Below are 18,014 nucleotides of genomic sequence, written 5' to 3'. Positions count from 1 at the left end.
AAATTCTGTTCTGTTCTGTACTAATCTATTATTTTCTATTCTGTTTTGTTGTTTTCTTTTCTATTCTATTCTATTCCTTTCTATTCTATTATTTTCTATCATATTCTATTATATTCATATATATTGTAATGTTTTTTATTCTTTCCTGTTATTTTCACTTCATTCTGCTCTACTCTACTCTATTCTTTTACCAAAGTAAATTGCAACTGACATTGAATGAACTTTCATTGTATGATAGAGTTTTCTTGGTTTTTCTTGGTTAATAAAAATAAATGATATACACTACCATTCAAAAGTTTGGGGTCTGTAATAATTGTGTAATGTTTTTGAAATAAGTTTCTTGTGTGCACCAAGGCTGCATTTATTTGACTAATTTACAAATCTTTTTGATTCCCAGTTTTCTAGAGATCACACTCTGGTGCCCCTGGTCTGTTTGACGCAGTTTGCTCAACAGAAAATGTCAGTTAATTTGAGATCTGTGACATACAGATAAATGAAAACACTTGTGTAGCAAGTGAAATGGAGGTACGACTGGCCTACAGGGAGGTGTTCATTATACTTCTGTTCATGCTAAAATGGCCATTCCAAAATTCATTGCTCAATTAAACCTTTGAACTCAGGAAAAGCATTGATGAAAACTATTTGAAAGCATTCGAGAAGGCTTTTTGAGTGATGATGGTCATAACCATAGGGAGCCAACAAATTAGCCAGTCCCAATTACATTCATAATGCGAATTGTCTTTCGCTTGGATGTGTGGTGAGCCCCACTTTCACTGAGCTAACACTTCCCTCGGGCAGTGTGCAGGAGGGTTTATCCAAAGACATTTCAAATGAACTCCTAAGCCTGCAGTATATCTACAAAGGGTGCTAATCTGACTCATGCCTGTCACTGCGTTACCGATAGAAGACTTTCCTAATGGAACTCACTCTCTTGAGACATCGACAAATGTCTGTTGTTATTGAAATGAGGGGTGCAGAGTTCAGCTCTGTGTTCAAACTGTGCGCCGCTTCAGTCGTATCATTAGTGGGATTGATTATTCTCTTGGTGGCACTTGGATCCTTAAATATGCTGCATGTTTATATGCTCATTCTAATTCCATTACTGTACGTTTATGGAATAGGTTTCCATAAAAATACGCTATTGTTTTTTCATATTATCGCTTTTCCATATATCTTTGGATATCATTTGCACTGATGAGTGTTCAATTTCGATCAAGTGAAAAGCTGAGAACTATTTTTTTTAATTGACACTCTTTGATCATTAGCAATGTGGTCTCTTTCTCTGTTTTTCCTCTCTTGCTCTCTCTCACGCTCCCTGTAGAGTTTTCCGGAGACTCCGGGCATCGTGACTTGCACTCCCAGTGTGTGTGTGTGTGTGTGTGTGTGTGAACAAGAAAATGTGGGTTTGTCTGAAGTGTAAATAGGTGCCCAAAGACTCACATTCTTAAAGACAACTTCACAATCCAGTAATGCAAAGAGAGAAAGATCAGAGAGAATGTACACATAGGAAACCAGAGAAAACACCACAGTAGAACTCTTTGAAGTGTCTTTTTGGGAACAAAGACTGTTTATTTAATCTACTTTTTGTCTGCTCTGTGTAGCCAGGGCTCCCAGTGCTTCACGCAAAAGAGATGGATTTTCATTTCTAACAATTTGTGTCTCTTTAATTTCTCTCTGTTCCACAGGACAAAGATTTGGACTGTAAGTTGGAAGAGCTGAAACGCACAGGCCAGACATTATCAGAGCCTCAGGTCTGTGAATGGCTCTGTCAGCTTCTGTTGGGAGTACATTACATACATCAGAGGTGAGACACCGCTCCTCTTTTTTCCCATGAATAATTAATAACTGACCTATTTTCTATTTTTACATTCAAAATGATTTGTTTTAAGTCTTTTATAGCTCGCCCTTACATTAAAGTTTGCACTTTACAAGACAAATATGCACAAACCTGAATAACACATTTCTGATCCTTGCTTCTCTCAGCTTCTGTGACTTTTGATTCTTGTTTGTCTCGTTTAAACAGGAGAATACTACACAGAGATCTAAAGGCCAAAAATATATTTATAAGGAACAACATTGTTAAGATAGGTAAGCTCTGTTTAGCAGTCCAAAGGGTGCTTGTGCTTGATGTGTTTTTAATGTTCTGGCAATGCTTTCAAAAGCTACTTTTAATTGCATCAAAAGTGCAAACACTTAAAAACAGGCCCTTCATTTGTGACAGTTACTCATCTACAAAAAACAAGATCATTAAACGTGTACACCGGTCAGCAAACTCAGTTTTTATAGAAAGAAAGAAGAGCCAGATGAGCATTGCTTTTTTATTACAGTGCATTGATGGACATCAAAATGTCCTGCTATACATTTTGTCAGCATGAAGTAACTTTTAGCTAATTTTTGTGTAGAATGGGGGATTTGTGTGTTCTTGAAGTATGAAATTGTTTAGTACAGCGTTACGCTTTACATCAGTTTGTGCCTAAGCCTGCCAAAATAGCAGTGTTTGCTTCAAAGTAATTCTCTGGTCACACTGTAAAAAATTAAATGTTGAGAAAACTCATAATTTCATGTCAGCATTATTCTATCCAAAGCGCTTCACACAACTAATATGTCTAGTTTTACGCAATCAATAAACAGTCACGATGCATTGACATTTTGGAGTTCTTCCAGCATCTTGTGTTTGTACGTTCACTAAATGTTAAATGTCTCATTTACCTAATGCATTTGTGTCACAACAACCGCAGATCTCTAGTTCAGCAGATGTTCAATTAGCAACACAGGAAGCTTTGTCTTTATACATTTTAAATGACTGCTTGGCTCTGAAGGAGAAAACATCTTGCAAAGCTTTTCACCTTAAAAAAAAACAAAAAAAACTTGCAGCCTAAAAATGTTTAATTACTTTTTTTTCCTTACACACAGTCTCTCAGCACTTACAGTAACACACAAACCTCAATATCTGTGGCAATTAAAGAAATAAGATGAATGCTGAAAATCCACACAACAAACTATAAGGACTAAACAACTACAAAAAAGTAAAAAGTGAAACAAGCAAGAATCTCAATAAGAATGTGCATTGTAGTCAGTTACTCACAAATAGTCTCAACAAACAAAGGCTAGTTTTGTGGCTATTATAAAGTGTGTTTGTCTAAATAGAAGGTTAAGGTTCTATTGCTGATGTAACTGTGTTAATCCCTCGTTAAAGGTGACTTTGGTGTATCCTGTCTGCTGATGGGGTCATGTGACCTGGCGACTACCTTCACAGGCACTCCATACTACATGAGCCCTGAAGCCCTCAGTCACAGAGGATACGACTCCAAATCAGACATCTGGTAGGAATAACTGAATCATTCAATCATTTTAGTTTATTCTTAATCGGTCAAGATTTGGGGGTTTTGCATTGTATGGATTTTACAATTGCAGTACAGTACACTCACTGTTCTCACAAGTTTGAACAAACTCACTGAATTTATACTTCACATGATAATAAAAACCTTTTGATCTACAGGATTATGCTTGAAATTATTTGTGTTAATGATGATGCAACTTTTATTGTCAGAAAAAGTCTGTCATTTGTCTTGCGTTACAACAGATTCACTCAGAATAACAAGACTTTATCACATAGACAAAAAGACAGACAGGCCACTTACAATAATAATAAAAAAAAAAACTATTCAAACCTTCCATACAGATTTAAAGAGCCAGTAAGATGAAAATTCTAAGCTTCCTATCACTGTTTATAAGTCCTGTACATTAGGTTTAAATCCATCCAAAGTTTAAAAAACATTGTCATTTTGTCAAAATATCATTTTAAAATTACCTCAATTCTCAGAGATCCCCAAACGGTTTTCGCAAAGCTGTTGAAAAGATTCAGTTTCTTTAAACCCCACCTTTCGGTAGCATACTGTGTTCTGATTGGTCAACTAACATAGTCAGGTTTGATTGGTTGTTCCGCACACACCTCCACGGTAAACTATGCGTTAGCATCTGTTTGGGGTGAATTATGTCTTATTCCTCTCATCGCGAAGCAAACAGTAAAATAAAGAACTTGAACAGTCTCATTGCTTTTTCTTCTGTGTGGGTGTATTCAAACCGCGCGCTTCAGTTTGAATCTGAATAGCGCGTTCAGCGCGGGGGGTCACGAAGGGAGACATGAAAAACAGACATCGCGTTGTTTTCATATGGATTACTTTATCACAGAATATCTGTTTTCGGCAGCACTTGTTTAGTTTCAAAGCGATTCAGGGTCGACTCCTTACTTTAGAAGCCAATAACTTTATAAATCGTGTACTTTTTGGTTTAATTACTTTGCACATTGTTTACACTGATGGACAGCTACATCATACACTGTAATACAGGTAATTTTTGTATAACTTATTCAGCTCAAATACAGCTTGATGTGCGAAAGAATACTTAAATTTTAATTATATCTTGGAAACTTACACTTAAAATTAGATGGCAAAAGTACAAATTCATTATACAAATAAAAAATGATTTGGTTCAGAAACAATATTATTGGCCAGCCTTACAAGGTTTTTATGATGAGATAGCTGATATACTTTTTGAAGTGGCTGACCCATTATTTTAGAACACATTTTCAGTTGATTCATCAACTGCTTTTAAACTGACAGTTACTCATGTTAAACATACAGAATTACAAAACAGTCATAATTTCTGAGTAAAAATTGTATCTACATCATTTTTTTTTCAGTGTACTTCCTTAGATGTTGATTTTACTAATATTCTAAAATGTGTAAAAGATAAATAATAAAGAATGAGTAGGTGCATCCAAACATTTATCTAGTGATTTATATCTTTCAGGAGTTTTAGTTCTCTGCAAGTATTTTGCAAAGTTATTCTTTCATTGAATCAGAACTCATAACCCTCAAATCACATCACATCATTATGCAAAAATGCAAGTAGGTATTATGTTTGATTGCTGTGTGTAGTCTTGAAAAAATTGAGGTCTGGCAATCCATGAAAGCTCATCACGTAAATGGTGTTTTTTTTAGTCATTTTAACTTGAAAAAATTTACCAAAAGGTGCAATCAGGCCTAGTTGAAGGTGCAGGTGGAAAAATAGCAAGCATAATTAACATAAATTCTGATATCTCTGGTTGCTTATTGAGCTGTAACAATCTGTATTGGAGCTGTGTATGTGTGGTAGGGGTGAAATATAAATTCATGGCATGAGACGTTTCCAGAGGCATCAAGGTGATATTCCCTCTTAAAGATCTTCACTAGATAGGCTCTTAACACCACCAGAGCTCTGTCCTCTCCTCCCCCTCCATATACAGTATGTGCCAAGATATATGAAGGGCGGGAGCATGGGGAAACAAGATCCACTGGGGAAATAATGAAATAACAGCATATTAGTAAAGTAGAAAAACTGAGGGGGGGAAATAACTAGAAAACAATAAGATAGAATGAAGGAGGAAGAGAGAAGACAATCTCATTTGCCAAACTGCTACAGGCACTAGCTGCTAATTTAAGGGTCATTCTTTTCTTTGCGCAGTCACCTCGTTGTGTTTTTGCCACCAAGAGCCGAGTGTTTCTGTTCAGACTCATAAAGCAGTCTATTGGGAATTGGACTCTTCACTCTTCACTGTAAGAACACAAGCACCAGGCACATTGGAGGAAAGGGGTCACTGTGCTTCTTAACAGAGATTGAGAACAACCTTACACAAATTATACCAATTTTTCTCTGTATTGTTTGTGTATTTTCAAATATAACTTAAATTTATTTCTTTTTTTACTATGATGCTAATTGCAAATTTTATTGGACTTCTGATTCATGTGGTTCTCAGTGACTAGCATCAGTGACCATATGCTAAAAGGACCATGGCTGCTTTATGTAAATACTAAAGCAAGCCACAGCATTGATGCATTTCTTTCTTCTGCAACACAAGAAGATGTTTTGAAGAATCGTAACCAAACAGTTCCCTTTGACTTTCATTTTATGGAGCAAAAATACAGTGGAAATCAATGGGAGCTGAAACCTTTTACAAGGGTTTCCAAACTCAGTCCTGGAGTGCCAGTGTCCTGCAGAGTTTAGTCCAAAATGTTTCAACACAGTTGCCTGGAAGCTTCTAATATGCCTAGTAAGACCTTAATTAGCTGGTTTAGGTGTGTTCGATTAGGGTTGGCGCTAAACTCTGCAGGACACCGGCCCTCAGGGACTGAGTTTGGAAGCCCCTGCCCTTTTTATGTTGCACAGAAGAAAGTCAGTCATGTTCAGTCAGCTTTGAAATGACATGAAGGTAAGTACAGGATGAAAGAATTTTCATTTTTGGATGGACTATCCCTTTAAGTATTTATTTTTTATTTGTTCCACGGGTGCAGGTCTTTAGGCTGTATCCTCTATGAGATGTGCTGTTTGACGCATGCTTTTGAAGGGCAGAACTTCTTGGCTGTGGTGACGCTGATTGTGGAGGGACCTACTCCATCCCTGCCAGAAACATACTCACGGCAGCTCAACTCTCTAATGCAAAGGTACCTGCTTCAGGCACAAATTGGTCCCATGTCAACCCACAGCACTAGGCTATATCTGTCCGACTATTCTCTGTGGATGAGTAGAAAGACACAAATCAATTGCTTGTTTGATTCAGCTGTTTTCCAAAGCAGATTATGCAAAATCTGAGCAGGTTTAGAAGCAATCAGCTAAAACTATCAGCATTTCATGAGGTCTTAAACATAATTCTCTCTCTCTCTCTGTCCCTGTGGTGCCAGTATGTTAGAAAAGGATTCTTCACGGAGGATCTCGGCAGCAGATGCGCTGAGGAGCAGGTTCATTGAGGAGAGCTTGCAGGTGAGGAGACGCCGTTAATCAGATCAGCTGATTAAGGGAGGGGAGGGCATCCGACCAGCTGTTCAGAGTATCTGCTTCAAAGGTTAATGGGAAGGACCATAATGCACCAGGAAGACTTTGATTGTCGGCCAAGCTCAATAGGTTTCTAAAAGTCAGTTATGCATACTCATCACATCATCGATTCGCCATTGCATTTGACTCACCCTCGCATAACCTTTTCAGGTTGTACTTTTGAAATGTCAGTGATTGACATTGTTGCTGCTTGGTGATTGTATTGATTGTGGCTTGTCGTTGTTGGCCTTGCTCCCCGGCATATATGAATTTTTATGCATCTTGCAAACAATAGATCAATCTGAATGTTTGAAATGTTCAGAAATGTTTCTTTACCCTTTTTGGACAAGACTACTTTTCTCTGAGAAGCTTGCATATATTTTCCAAATTTTCTCAATCAACCTCTGTTATATACATATATGTATATGTATTTTTTTATAGTTAATATTTTATTTTACTATTAAAATTGTCATGTCATGTTGGGTTTAATTTTGAGTTAGGAATGAGTTATAGAGACAGTCTTGTTATAGATAATATAGACACAGTCAATCTTTGAGAATGTGGACAGGATGTAGAACAAATTATTTATAAGTGTGCATGATTTACTTAAAAGAAAGGTACAAATTGTGTGCACAGTTTACTTAAAACAAGAGAACAAATGATTATATTTAGTGCACAATTTATTTAAAATTAGGAAACTGATTAGTAAACCGTGTGCAGATTTATATAATTTTTCACAGTGCTTTTAATTTATTTTTGCCTTTGTTAATTCGTGTAACTAAACTTCTTGTTGCACTGCCTGGTGTGAATTCATTATGAATCTAGACCTTTTTCTAACTTTCTGTGTACAGTATACAAGATGCAAACATCTAGATCACATGACCTCCCCTAATGCCCACATCCAGCCAATATGTCTCTTAATAACTGCAAACCACAGATGCAGAAATCTACAGTAATCTAATGACTGTTTAGCTTCTTAGAGCTACTGTGCATATCATTAGTATTCTCGATTACATAAAGAATTATGAAACACTCCCACTGCAAAAAAATATAATTGCACTGTAGGCATCTTCATCATGAGGTATACTTGTAACGGCCCTGTGTATTGTTTTATTTTATATGTGTATATATATATATAAATATATATATACCTCTCACTAGCTTCCAAAGACAGAAGTGTATTACTAAGCACCCTGATTTAAACAAGACAATTATAGGGTCCTATCACTGCAAATATTGTAACTGAGATGCATTAAACAAGGGCTATATATATATATGTTTAATGCATCTCAGTTACAATATTTGCAGTGATAGGTCCCTATCATTGTCTTGTTTAAATCAGGGTGCTTAGTAATACACTTCTGTCTTTGGAAGCTAGTGATCCCCTAACCCCCGTCTGAAAGCTCCTGGTGGGATGTGTCTTCCACTGGCTATTACACCATCACCATCTCAGAAACATGTAATCAGAGAAGGAAAGGGCATCTAAATGACATCTCCGAACACAATACTCACTCGTGGCTTTTCCCTCCTCTCTTGTTGTGTACGGTTTCAGGTCTTTCTTCTGCCTGCGTAATTTGCACTTTACAAATGTCTCGTATTGTTCTTTAAATGTGCTTGTGCCAGATTCTTCTTCCCTGAGGTTAATATCAATCTTTCTCTCTGCTTTCCCTTTGCTCTGATTCTGAGAAATGCAGGAGTCTGTACAACAGTTTATACGGATTGAAAAGTAGCTTCGTTGCAGCAGTTTTGCTTTTTGTTTTCGAAGCTCCTGGCAAAACACTGCCTTATAAGAGTCCTAAGAGAATGGCATTAACTGATTTATCATCTCTTTTGTTATTTTTCTCACTGTAGAGCATGAAAGACAAGTTTTTTAGCCTGACGCTGCGAGACAAGTCGATGCGGGGAGAGAGAGATGCGTCGCAGATCCTGAGAGCACTGTAAGTGAATCCACAGTTATGTGAGAGAGAGTCTCGCTTCTCTGTTCCTGCACTGATGCTGTCAGCTGAGAAATGCATGACGAATATCTACACAAGGGATTTCTGGGAACAGGACGGTTTTGTGTTGTCGTTTTTATTTTGTAATTTTCACATTGGAGGGGTTGGTAATTGGAGGGGATCTGAAAATATGTATGTAGCTCTATTGCTGCGTACCCAGTGTATGGAACATGTTAATCAGGCAGCAGTCTGTGAGCAGCAGACTTTCATTAATTCACTCATCGCTTTCCATGCTAATTAAAAACTTTGTCACCAGAGCATGTGCCAATCATAATTAGATATGACCTAGTGAAAATCTATGCAGTGTTAAAATCAGCAGCGCATAACGAGATCTGTCAAGCACAGTTCATTGATTCTTGATTATTGGGACATAACAGGTAACAACTTTTTGTACGCTACCATTTAAAAGTAAATTCTTTTATTCAGCTAGGAATAAAAATGGACAGTAAAAGATTTAGAATGTTAAAAAACATTTCTGTTTTTAAATAAATGTTGATCTTTTGAACTTTAGATTCATAAAAAAAAAAAAAAAACGAAATATTATAAATACAATGTTATAATGATTTCTGAAAGAACATGTGATGCTGAAGACTGGAGTAATGATGCTGAAAATTTCGCTTTGCCATCACAGGAATAAATTACATTTTTATATATATATTGAATTATATTTAATTTGCACTACATTTGTATTAATATTATTAAAAAAAATCTAAGAACTGTACAATGTACTTTTGCTACAATTATAAAATAATCAAATAAAATGCTACAATACATTTGTGTTAGGAACATTCAAGTGATCATTTGATTCATTTTAAAGTGTTAATGTTGCTATATTAAAAACAAATGGCAGGTAAAGTTGTGGGACAAATATAGTTTTACGGTATGCATCAAAAATGACTCTCTTTTCTTCTTTTGTACATTTCTATTTTCCTTTTTGTCTGACTTCACCATGAGGCATAAAGCTATTTGCAAGAATTGTTATTGTTATTTAGCCTTGACTTGTTATTTTGAGCCTTTGCTCATTAGCTCGTTCAAACACCATTCTAGTAAACATGTGTCCAAAGACTGGACACAAAGCATCTGAATCTGCCTCACACAAGCTCTCTTGAATAACCTAATTATATACTTTTCCTTTTTTGTATTCTACTTTTTTTTTTTTTTTTTTATCCTAACTTCAAATAAAAGGCCCTATTTCTTTTGAGATTTTCATGAATAAAAATACTCTTCCAGTAAAAAGAAAAATGGACACACATTCTCTTATCTTTTATATTCCTTTTCCACACTTTTTAATAATAGTAAGCTAATACATATGTTGACTAATAATCCCCAATGGAAAATTCATGAACATCAACAACTTTAGCGCATCAGCTCTGATCACACAGTTCAAACAATGTCTGTAAAGCAAAGGAGTAGTCATAAGTCATTCCAGTAAATGTAGTCCTTGAACCCCACAGGCAGAAGAAGTTACATTTGCAGACACTGCGGGAGAGATCAGAGGTGCAGAAAATGAGCCCGAGAGAACGCATGCGGCTCCGGAAACTCCAAGCTGCAGATGAGAAAGCACGAAAGCTGAAGTGAGTGACGTTCATTGCGCTGACCGTGTCACACTGAATGTTAATCAGATGTGACTCGCAGTTCATATTCCATAAAGTTAGCATGAGTGTCAGGGCCTTTCTCTTTTCATGGTGAAATGATTTTTGGCAGTGTATCTCACATCAGCTCTGATTCTCTGTGTAATATGTGATGCACTGATAGAATAGGAACAATCAATGTCAGCTCATAGTTAACGCTCCAAAACAAATTGATATATTATGCACATTATTACACTTTTTTTCTTTGCTTTATTACACTTTTCAGAAAATTCTGTCATTTATTGTTACCCAGTTTTTTTTCAAACCTGTATGACATCCATTCTTCTACGGAACAGATAGTAAGATACTCACAAGATGTAGATGTACAGTTTGTTTTCTCATTGGAGCAGATTTGTTGAATAATTAGCCTTACTGCACATCACTTGTGCACTAATGGACCCTGCAGTGAATGGGTGCCGTCTATGGAGCCAGAAGAGTCTCAATAAAGATAAATGCACACACTACATTCACATATGCACAAACAGGATTCATAGATGCACACACATGATTCATAAATACACACACAAGATGCACAAATGCGCACAAAATTCACAAATGCACACACAAAATTTAAAAAGCACAGAAGATTCACAAATGCATACAAAATTCAGAAATGCACACAAATATCAGAAATACACACACAATTCAGAAATGCAAACAACATTTACAAATGCACTCAAGATTCACAAATGCACAGGACAAGATTCACAAATGCACAGGACAAGATTCAGAAATGTATTTCTGATGCACACACACATATATCTTGATTCACAAACTGCTTGCGGTCTGTGAACTTCACTGCATTTGTGTGTGAATTTTGAGACTCCCCTGACTTGGCTCGACACACAAATGCTTTTTTTTAAACAGGGAATGATCAGCAACCAATCAGATATCTCCCTTCTTTTAGCCAATCACAAGAATGCACCCCATGTGGGGGGATTGTTTACTTATAAGCCAATCACATGAACGTGTTCACACAGCAATTGTATTAAATTGTATGAAAATACAGATGTTTAGATTACAATTCAGGTTTATTTTTTATTCTTTTTTACTAAATATAAATTTAAAAATGTCTCAATACATATAGCCCAGTGACTGCAGAAAAAAAGTTAACCATGGATTCATAAATTTGCAATAGGCAATTATTTCATTTTATTGAAATATTTTAATGAAAGTAAAAAAAAAAAAAATGTTTAAACCTTTTTGAATATTTAAATATATCTAAATATTATTTTGGATGCAATATAGAAGTCACTTTAATTATAATATTCAGTCCCTACATGAAGAGAGAGTCAGTGGTCCGCTGTGAGAGGAAAGTGGCTCTCTGGCTGCGAAAAGCAATAGTATCCATCTGCAGACCCGCAGCACAGCCGTTTTAGAACCGCCGTTTCAGAACCACTGTTTCAGAACCGGAAGTGAGGGGCGGAGCTATTAACACCTAGAAATGGCGGACAGCACGGTGAGTACTTTTGCTGTCATATGGTGAATAATTTTCATTAGTTTTCACAAGTTTTTATTAGGTGTTTATATTTAATTTGTGATTGGCTTCATTGTCTTATTGAATCTTCAATTTGTTGTCGTTTTTAAGGTGTAGAAGTTTTCTGCGGATGTTTTGATTAATCTCGTGTTGTAAATGGGCCTTGCATATGAATAGTTTGTTCTCGTTTCACCTGTTGTATGCATTGTTTGTGAAATAATGTTACCGTATAGTTTAGCTATTTTAATCCCATTTGTCGTGCTCTCATCTCTTATTGAGACATATAACTATTCAGAATGGTGACGCATTACCTGAGCTGCAGCAGTGCAACAAGTGTTGCAGCAATTATCACTGCCCTTTTTGCGCGGCCAGCGTGTTTAAGCCAGCCAAACTGGTCAAATTAAAAACCCATCTTCAAAGCCACTTTAACAAGGCAGTAGTCTGTGGAGGTATCTTGATTTGTTTAATATGTACTTACAATATATTATTGTGTAATAGGTTACCAATTTACTTATTAATTTATTTTAGGCTATACTATACACAGATGTGGACTAGGATGTAGACCAGCTCTACATCACCACTGTCCATACTGTGAAACAACAATTTTAAAGAGAGGTGATTTTGAAAAACATGTACAGGTTTGCAAAAAAACCCCACCTCCAACTTCAGCCACAATTCCATCTCCAACCACTGCAGCATTGACCACACCAGCTGTGAGAGGGACACCATCTCCAACCACTGCAGCATTGACCACACCAGCTGTGAGAGGGACACCATCTCCAACCACTGCAGCATTGACCACACCAGCTGTGAGAGGGACACCATCTTCAACCACTGCAGTGCTGACCACACCAGCTGTGAGAGGGACACCATCTTCAACCACTGCAGTGCTGACCACACCAGCTGTGAGAGGGAAACCATCTCCTACCACTGCAGTTCTGACCACACCATCTCCAACCACTGCAGTGCCAACTACACCAGCAGTCTTCTCAGGAAGGGTTTGTGTAAGGCCTGTGATCAGAAAAAGATGCCCAGTTTGCAATATCCTCATTAATAAAAGAAACCTAAAAAAGCACATTGACCGCAAACACACAGAAGAGCCAATACAGGACATTAATGCCACATCCCATCTTGAGAGCCAGTGCATCGATAGGACAAATGGCATATTTACAGTTCTTAAAGTTACAAAGGGTCACAGTGTTCCTCTTCATATTCAGGTCAAGACATGGGGAGAACATCATAAGGTCATTTGTGAATCACATGAATGTCAGGTCAGTATGGAAGTTGCACAGAGAAGTGGCCTGTCATCATACCAGTGCAAACACATCCGCTCTGTAAATTACTGTGCATCCTCTGCAGAACCAGTCTCCCTGAAAGAAGAGATTTTATCAGAGATGGTGAAAGCAAAGTGGTTTAGTTTAAATGAACCAAAATATGTATATAACAGTGCAGATACCCTTCAAGAGGCTCTTCCACACAGAGAACCAGCTGAGCTTAGCAGCAGTGAGGTATGTCTCAGATATAAAGCCCATATATACACACATATGTACAGTTGAAGTGGATCAAAACCTTTCATTTATTAAAATCAAAACAATAACCATTCTTGTCTTAGGACAACTTACTGATTAACTCTTTTGATCCACTTCAAATGTTGACTAATCACACACAAATACATATGTAAATACATAAATGCATACATATATAAACATCTGTAAGAAATGTAAAAATTAATTTTTTCTTTAATATTCTGTAATCAAGGAGCTACCAGTAATCCGAGACATGGCAGAAGCTGTGAAATGGATTGATTCCAATAACCATCTGCTCAGAGGGCCGGTGGAAGAGCCTCTTTTCCTCACCATGACTGAGGAGGAAAAGGAAAAGGCCCTCAATGATCTCAGTGAAAGCACAGACTCTTCGAGGGAGCCCTTTACGTTTCTTTTTCAGTTCAGGGATGACATGGAATTAGTTATACAAGAATGTCATGACAAAATGGGCCTAAAACTGAACTGTTCATTTGATACATTTTAATTTAAATTAATGCCATATGGTCATGACAATGTGTGAATTGTTTGTTTTGTAAATTGTCATTTTCATTTTATACAAAATTGTCATGGCAAATTGTTTAGCAAGTTTATTCCATAAACTTTAATTATCTAGTTTTGATTTGTTTCTTTTAAAATTTTGTGTGTTTGAAGATTTTTACAGCAATGTTTTAATTTTTTTGTAGTGAAATGCATGATACACATGTTCTTTGCTTTGAAGTATATTTTTTTTATGTTGTTATTAAAGTATATTTCATATAAAATGCCTTAAGTTTCAATTAATTTTTATTATCTCGAACTCGAGGAAATAGCTCACGTAATGCAATTAAATGAATAAGTATATACAATTATATTAAACAATTTTTTTTTAATGTGTCGTTGTAACATGCGCACATAAAGTATAACGTTTCTTATGAATAAAAGCCAATTATACTTCAAAACCGTAGGTGGCGCTGCTCTGGTAAGTACGTAAGCTCCGCTCCTCGCTTCCGGTTCTGAAACAGCGGTACTGAAACGGCGGTTCTGAAACGGCTGTGCTGCGGGTCTGCAGATGGATATATCTCGCGAAAAGTGGGTCTTCGGCTGTCGTTCGCTTAGGAAAGTGAGTTGATCGCTGCGTGAGGAAAGTGAATCGTTCGCTCAACTTCGCTGCTTGAGGAAAGTGAATCGTTCGCTGAGGAAAGTGAGTCGCTCGCTGGGTGAGGAAAGTGAGTCGTTCGCTGCGTGACTCGTGAGGAAAGTGAATCGTTCGCTGAGGAAAGTGAGTCGCTCGCTGGGTGAGGAAAGTGAGTCGTTCGCTGCGTGACTCGTGAGGAAAGTGAGTCGCTCGCTGGGTGAGGAAAGTGAGTCGTTCACTGCGTGACTCGTGAGGAAAGTGAGTCGCTCGCTGGGTGAGGAAAGTGAGTCGTTCGCTGCGTGACTCGTGAGGAAAGTGAGTCGCTCGCTGGGTGAGGAAAGAGAGTCGTTCGCTGCGTGACTCGTGAGGAAAGTGAGTCGTTCGCTGCGAAAAGCGGGTCGCTGGCTGCGCAAAGTGAGTCGCCGGCTGTGTGAGGTAAGTGAGTCGTTCGCTGAGGAAAGTGAGTCGTTCGCTGCGTGAGGAAAGTGAGTCTTTCGCTGATTGGCTTATAAGTAAACAATCCCCCACGTGGGGTGCATTCTTGTGATTGGCTAAAACAAGGGAGATATCTGATTGGTTGCAGATCATTCCCTGTTTAAAAAAAGGCATTTGTGTGTCGAGCCAAGTCAAGGGAGTCTCAAAATTCACACACAAATGCAGTGAAGTTCACAGACCGCAAGCAGTTTGTAAATCAAGATATATGTGTGTGTGCATCAGAAATACATTTCTGAATCTTGTCCTGTGCATTTGTGAATCTTGAGTGCATTTGTAAATGTTTGCATTTCTAAATTGTGTGTGTATTTCTGAATTTTGTGAATCTTCTGTGCTTTTTAAATTTTGTGTGTGCATTTATCTTTATTGAGACTCTTCTGGCTCCATAGCCGTCAGAATGAAATTCCAAACAGCTGGTAAAAACATCACAATAATCCATAAGTAATTCACACGACTCCAGTCCATCAATGAATGTCTTGTGCAGTGACAAGCTGCATGTTTTGTAATTAACATCCGTCATTAAGATGTTTTTCCTTGAATCCTCTATCCATAATACTGCTTTCTCCAGTGAAAAGATCAATGCACAGATCAAGCACAGTTTACAAGCCAAAGCAGTCCAACACAGTTCTAATCACATACTGTATGTCAGTGGTTTTTGATGTGAGAGGACAACAGGGGATGGAAGAAGCAATATTATGGATTATGGTCTGATATTTTCTCCTGAAGTGACTGTTTAAAGATAAAAACCTCTTAGTGATCAATTTATTTCTTACAAACACGCTGCTTCTTACCTCGGAACACATTTTTTTGATTGTCTGGAGGCATTTGGATTGTTTATGGATTATTGTCATTTTTTTTAGTAGCTGCTTGAACTTGCATTCTGACGGCACCCATTCACTCCAGAGGATACACTGATGAGCAAGTGATGTAATGCTGCATTTCTTCAGATTCATTTCGATGAAGAAACAAATTGTTTGTGTAAAGTCTTAACCTAAGTACAGGTTTTGTCTTACTACAGGCAAATTGTAGAGGAAAAGTACCAAGAAAACCATCTGCGCATGCAAGAGTACAAGTCCAGAAATTTTCAGAAAGTCAGTGTGGACGTTTTAACGGTATGTTGATAGGATTCCTGACAGACATTATGCATAATTAATAGATTTAATATCACAGCTGCAATTTCTTTCCTTTTTTCAGCTTTTTGTAATGATAGAAATATGAGAAACTAAGATATATTTTTGGTACAGCATTTCTGTTTTTACGTCTTTTCAAAAGGTGAGAACGGAAGAAGCAGTTAACCAGACTCAACCGATTCAGAGTGAGACACCAAACAGAAGCTCCGAACTGTCAGATAACACTTCTCAAAACTCTGATAAGATGTGCAAGTCTGTCTCAAAAGACCATGGTGAGTGGTGTTTTTAACTGAAGGTCAGATGTGATAAATTGTAGGTCTGGGTTGACAAAATCCATAACCCAGGGTTAAAAGCATCGCTTAACTCAGAATTAATAGAGTTAAACATTGCATTTGCAAGGGTTAAAAGAACCCTTGGCTTATTAAGACCATTACCCAGTGTTAAGTGTGGCATGCAAAGCCCTACAGTTGGAAAAGAGAGATTTTTTTCAACACATTGTTTAATTAAACCTTCCGAAAGTAGATTAATTAAATAATTTTTGAAACCTTGCTCCCCTGGTACGTTTCTCTTGCTTTTTAAAGTCACAAAGCGTATGTCTGATGGAATTCTACCCATCTCTTCCAAATCAAAAAGTTTTAACTTTCCATCAGATATGACTTTCTTTTTCTCTGCATCTTCATTAAAATTCATTGTGTGCTTGGCACTCCAGTGCCTCTTTCTCCATGGTTTAACAAACAACATATCCCAGTACAGAGCGAGGTGCCACGAGTATTACAGTGCACAAAGAACTCAGTGATAGAAAAAAAAAAAACAATGTTCCATTTTAATTTGAAACTCATATGATTCCTAGAAGTTTTAATGATCAGCAACTGGCGCCAACTGTAAAATTGGTGTCTTATGGAATGATTGAATCAGGCTAATGAATTCATAAATATCTAGTTGTCATTTTACTTGCAATTCCAGTAAACAAAAAAATAAAATAAGCATTGTAGTAATTCAATTCATGGCTGTGTCTAAAAAATACTTGAATGACATTATGTTGCCTTGGAAATCAGTTTCTGTAGGTGTGTTTTTATACACAAATCCCTGCCTGCTGAGTCATTAGCAGAGCAGATGGGCAGTACAGCAGACGCTTTAGGTTTCAGACATAGACCTTGACACAAGTTGGTTAAATGTCAATGCAAAAATGACTCAGGAAAGTTATGTTAGTTTTGAGAACAGTTTCTCTGCAGCATCATTTATTTTGCAGATGGTTGATAAATTATTATTAAATGCAGTGACATTCAGACATTAAATATGTCCAAATGTGTCCAAATACTATTTTTGAGGCCACTGTAAATGATTACGCATGAATATCAGACAATAGATTTGTATTTATGTAATGTTTATGCACATTTGTTTAGGGTGACCTGTCATTTTCCGGTGCTCATTTGCATCATTCCTAAATTGTACAATTGGCTTAAGTTAATATTTGTGTGGAGGCTGATAACCAGATTTTTGAAATCTCTGCATTGGCTGTGAATATGTGCAGAGTCTGATCTGCCGTATTGCTGGTTTTCAGTGACTCATTCTTTTACCAGCCTCATTATATGCATCAAGGAAAAGATAAGTTATGGCCAAAACGCCTCCTTAATCTGGTTCTGGTATCATGATGATATATCTCACAGACGTGTTTTCAGGAAGTCCTGATAGGTTATCTATTAGTTCCCATCTCTAATCACTTTAGATTCCTCTGTAAATGAGATTTTTTAACGAGTGCAGAGCCACAGCTGTGCTCTTAGAC

The 18,014-nt window shown here is 37.1% G+C and overlaps 1 protein-coding gene across 6 annotated transcripts in view; it reads left to right on the top strand.

Annotated features, from left to right (window-relative positions):
• Positions 1-18,014, top strand: part of LOC128030456 (serine/threonine-protein kinase Nek11) — a 70,553-nt gene that overhangs the window by 32,739 nt on the left and 19,800 nt on the right. For all 6 annotated transcript variants that reach the window (XM_052618112.1, XM_052618113.1, XM_052618110.1 and 3 more), the window contains 9 exons: positions 1,686-1,804; positions 2,024-2,088; positions 3,197-3,323; positions 6,333-6,482; positions 6,720-6,798; positions 8,701-8,786; positions 10,298-10,417; positions 16,120-16,213; positions 16,374-16,503. In XM_052618112.1, coding sequence (XP_052474072.1) covers positions 1,686-1,804; positions 2,024-2,088; positions 3,197-3,323; positions 6,333-6,482; positions 6,720-6,798; positions 8,701-8,786; positions 10,298-10,417; positions 16,120-16,213; positions 16,374-16,503 — 970 coding nt within the window. The remainder of the gene's footprint in view (positions 1-1,685; positions 1,805-2,023; positions 2,089-3,196; positions 3,324-6,332; positions 6,483-6,719; positions 6,799-8,700; positions 8,787-10,297; positions 10,418-16,119; positions 16,214-16,373; positions 16,504-18,014) is intronic.

This window comes from Carassius gibelio, chromosome A16 (genome assembly GCF_023724105.1).
Source record: "Carassius gibelio isolate Cgi1373 ecotype wild population from Czech Republic chromosome A16, carGib1.2-hapl.c, whole genome shotgun sequence".
Lineage (NCBI taxonomy): Eukaryota > Metazoa > Chordata > Actinopteri > Cypriniformes > Cyprinidae > Carassius > Carassius gibelio.
This window is presented reverse-complemented; position numbering and strand designations above follow the sequence as displayed.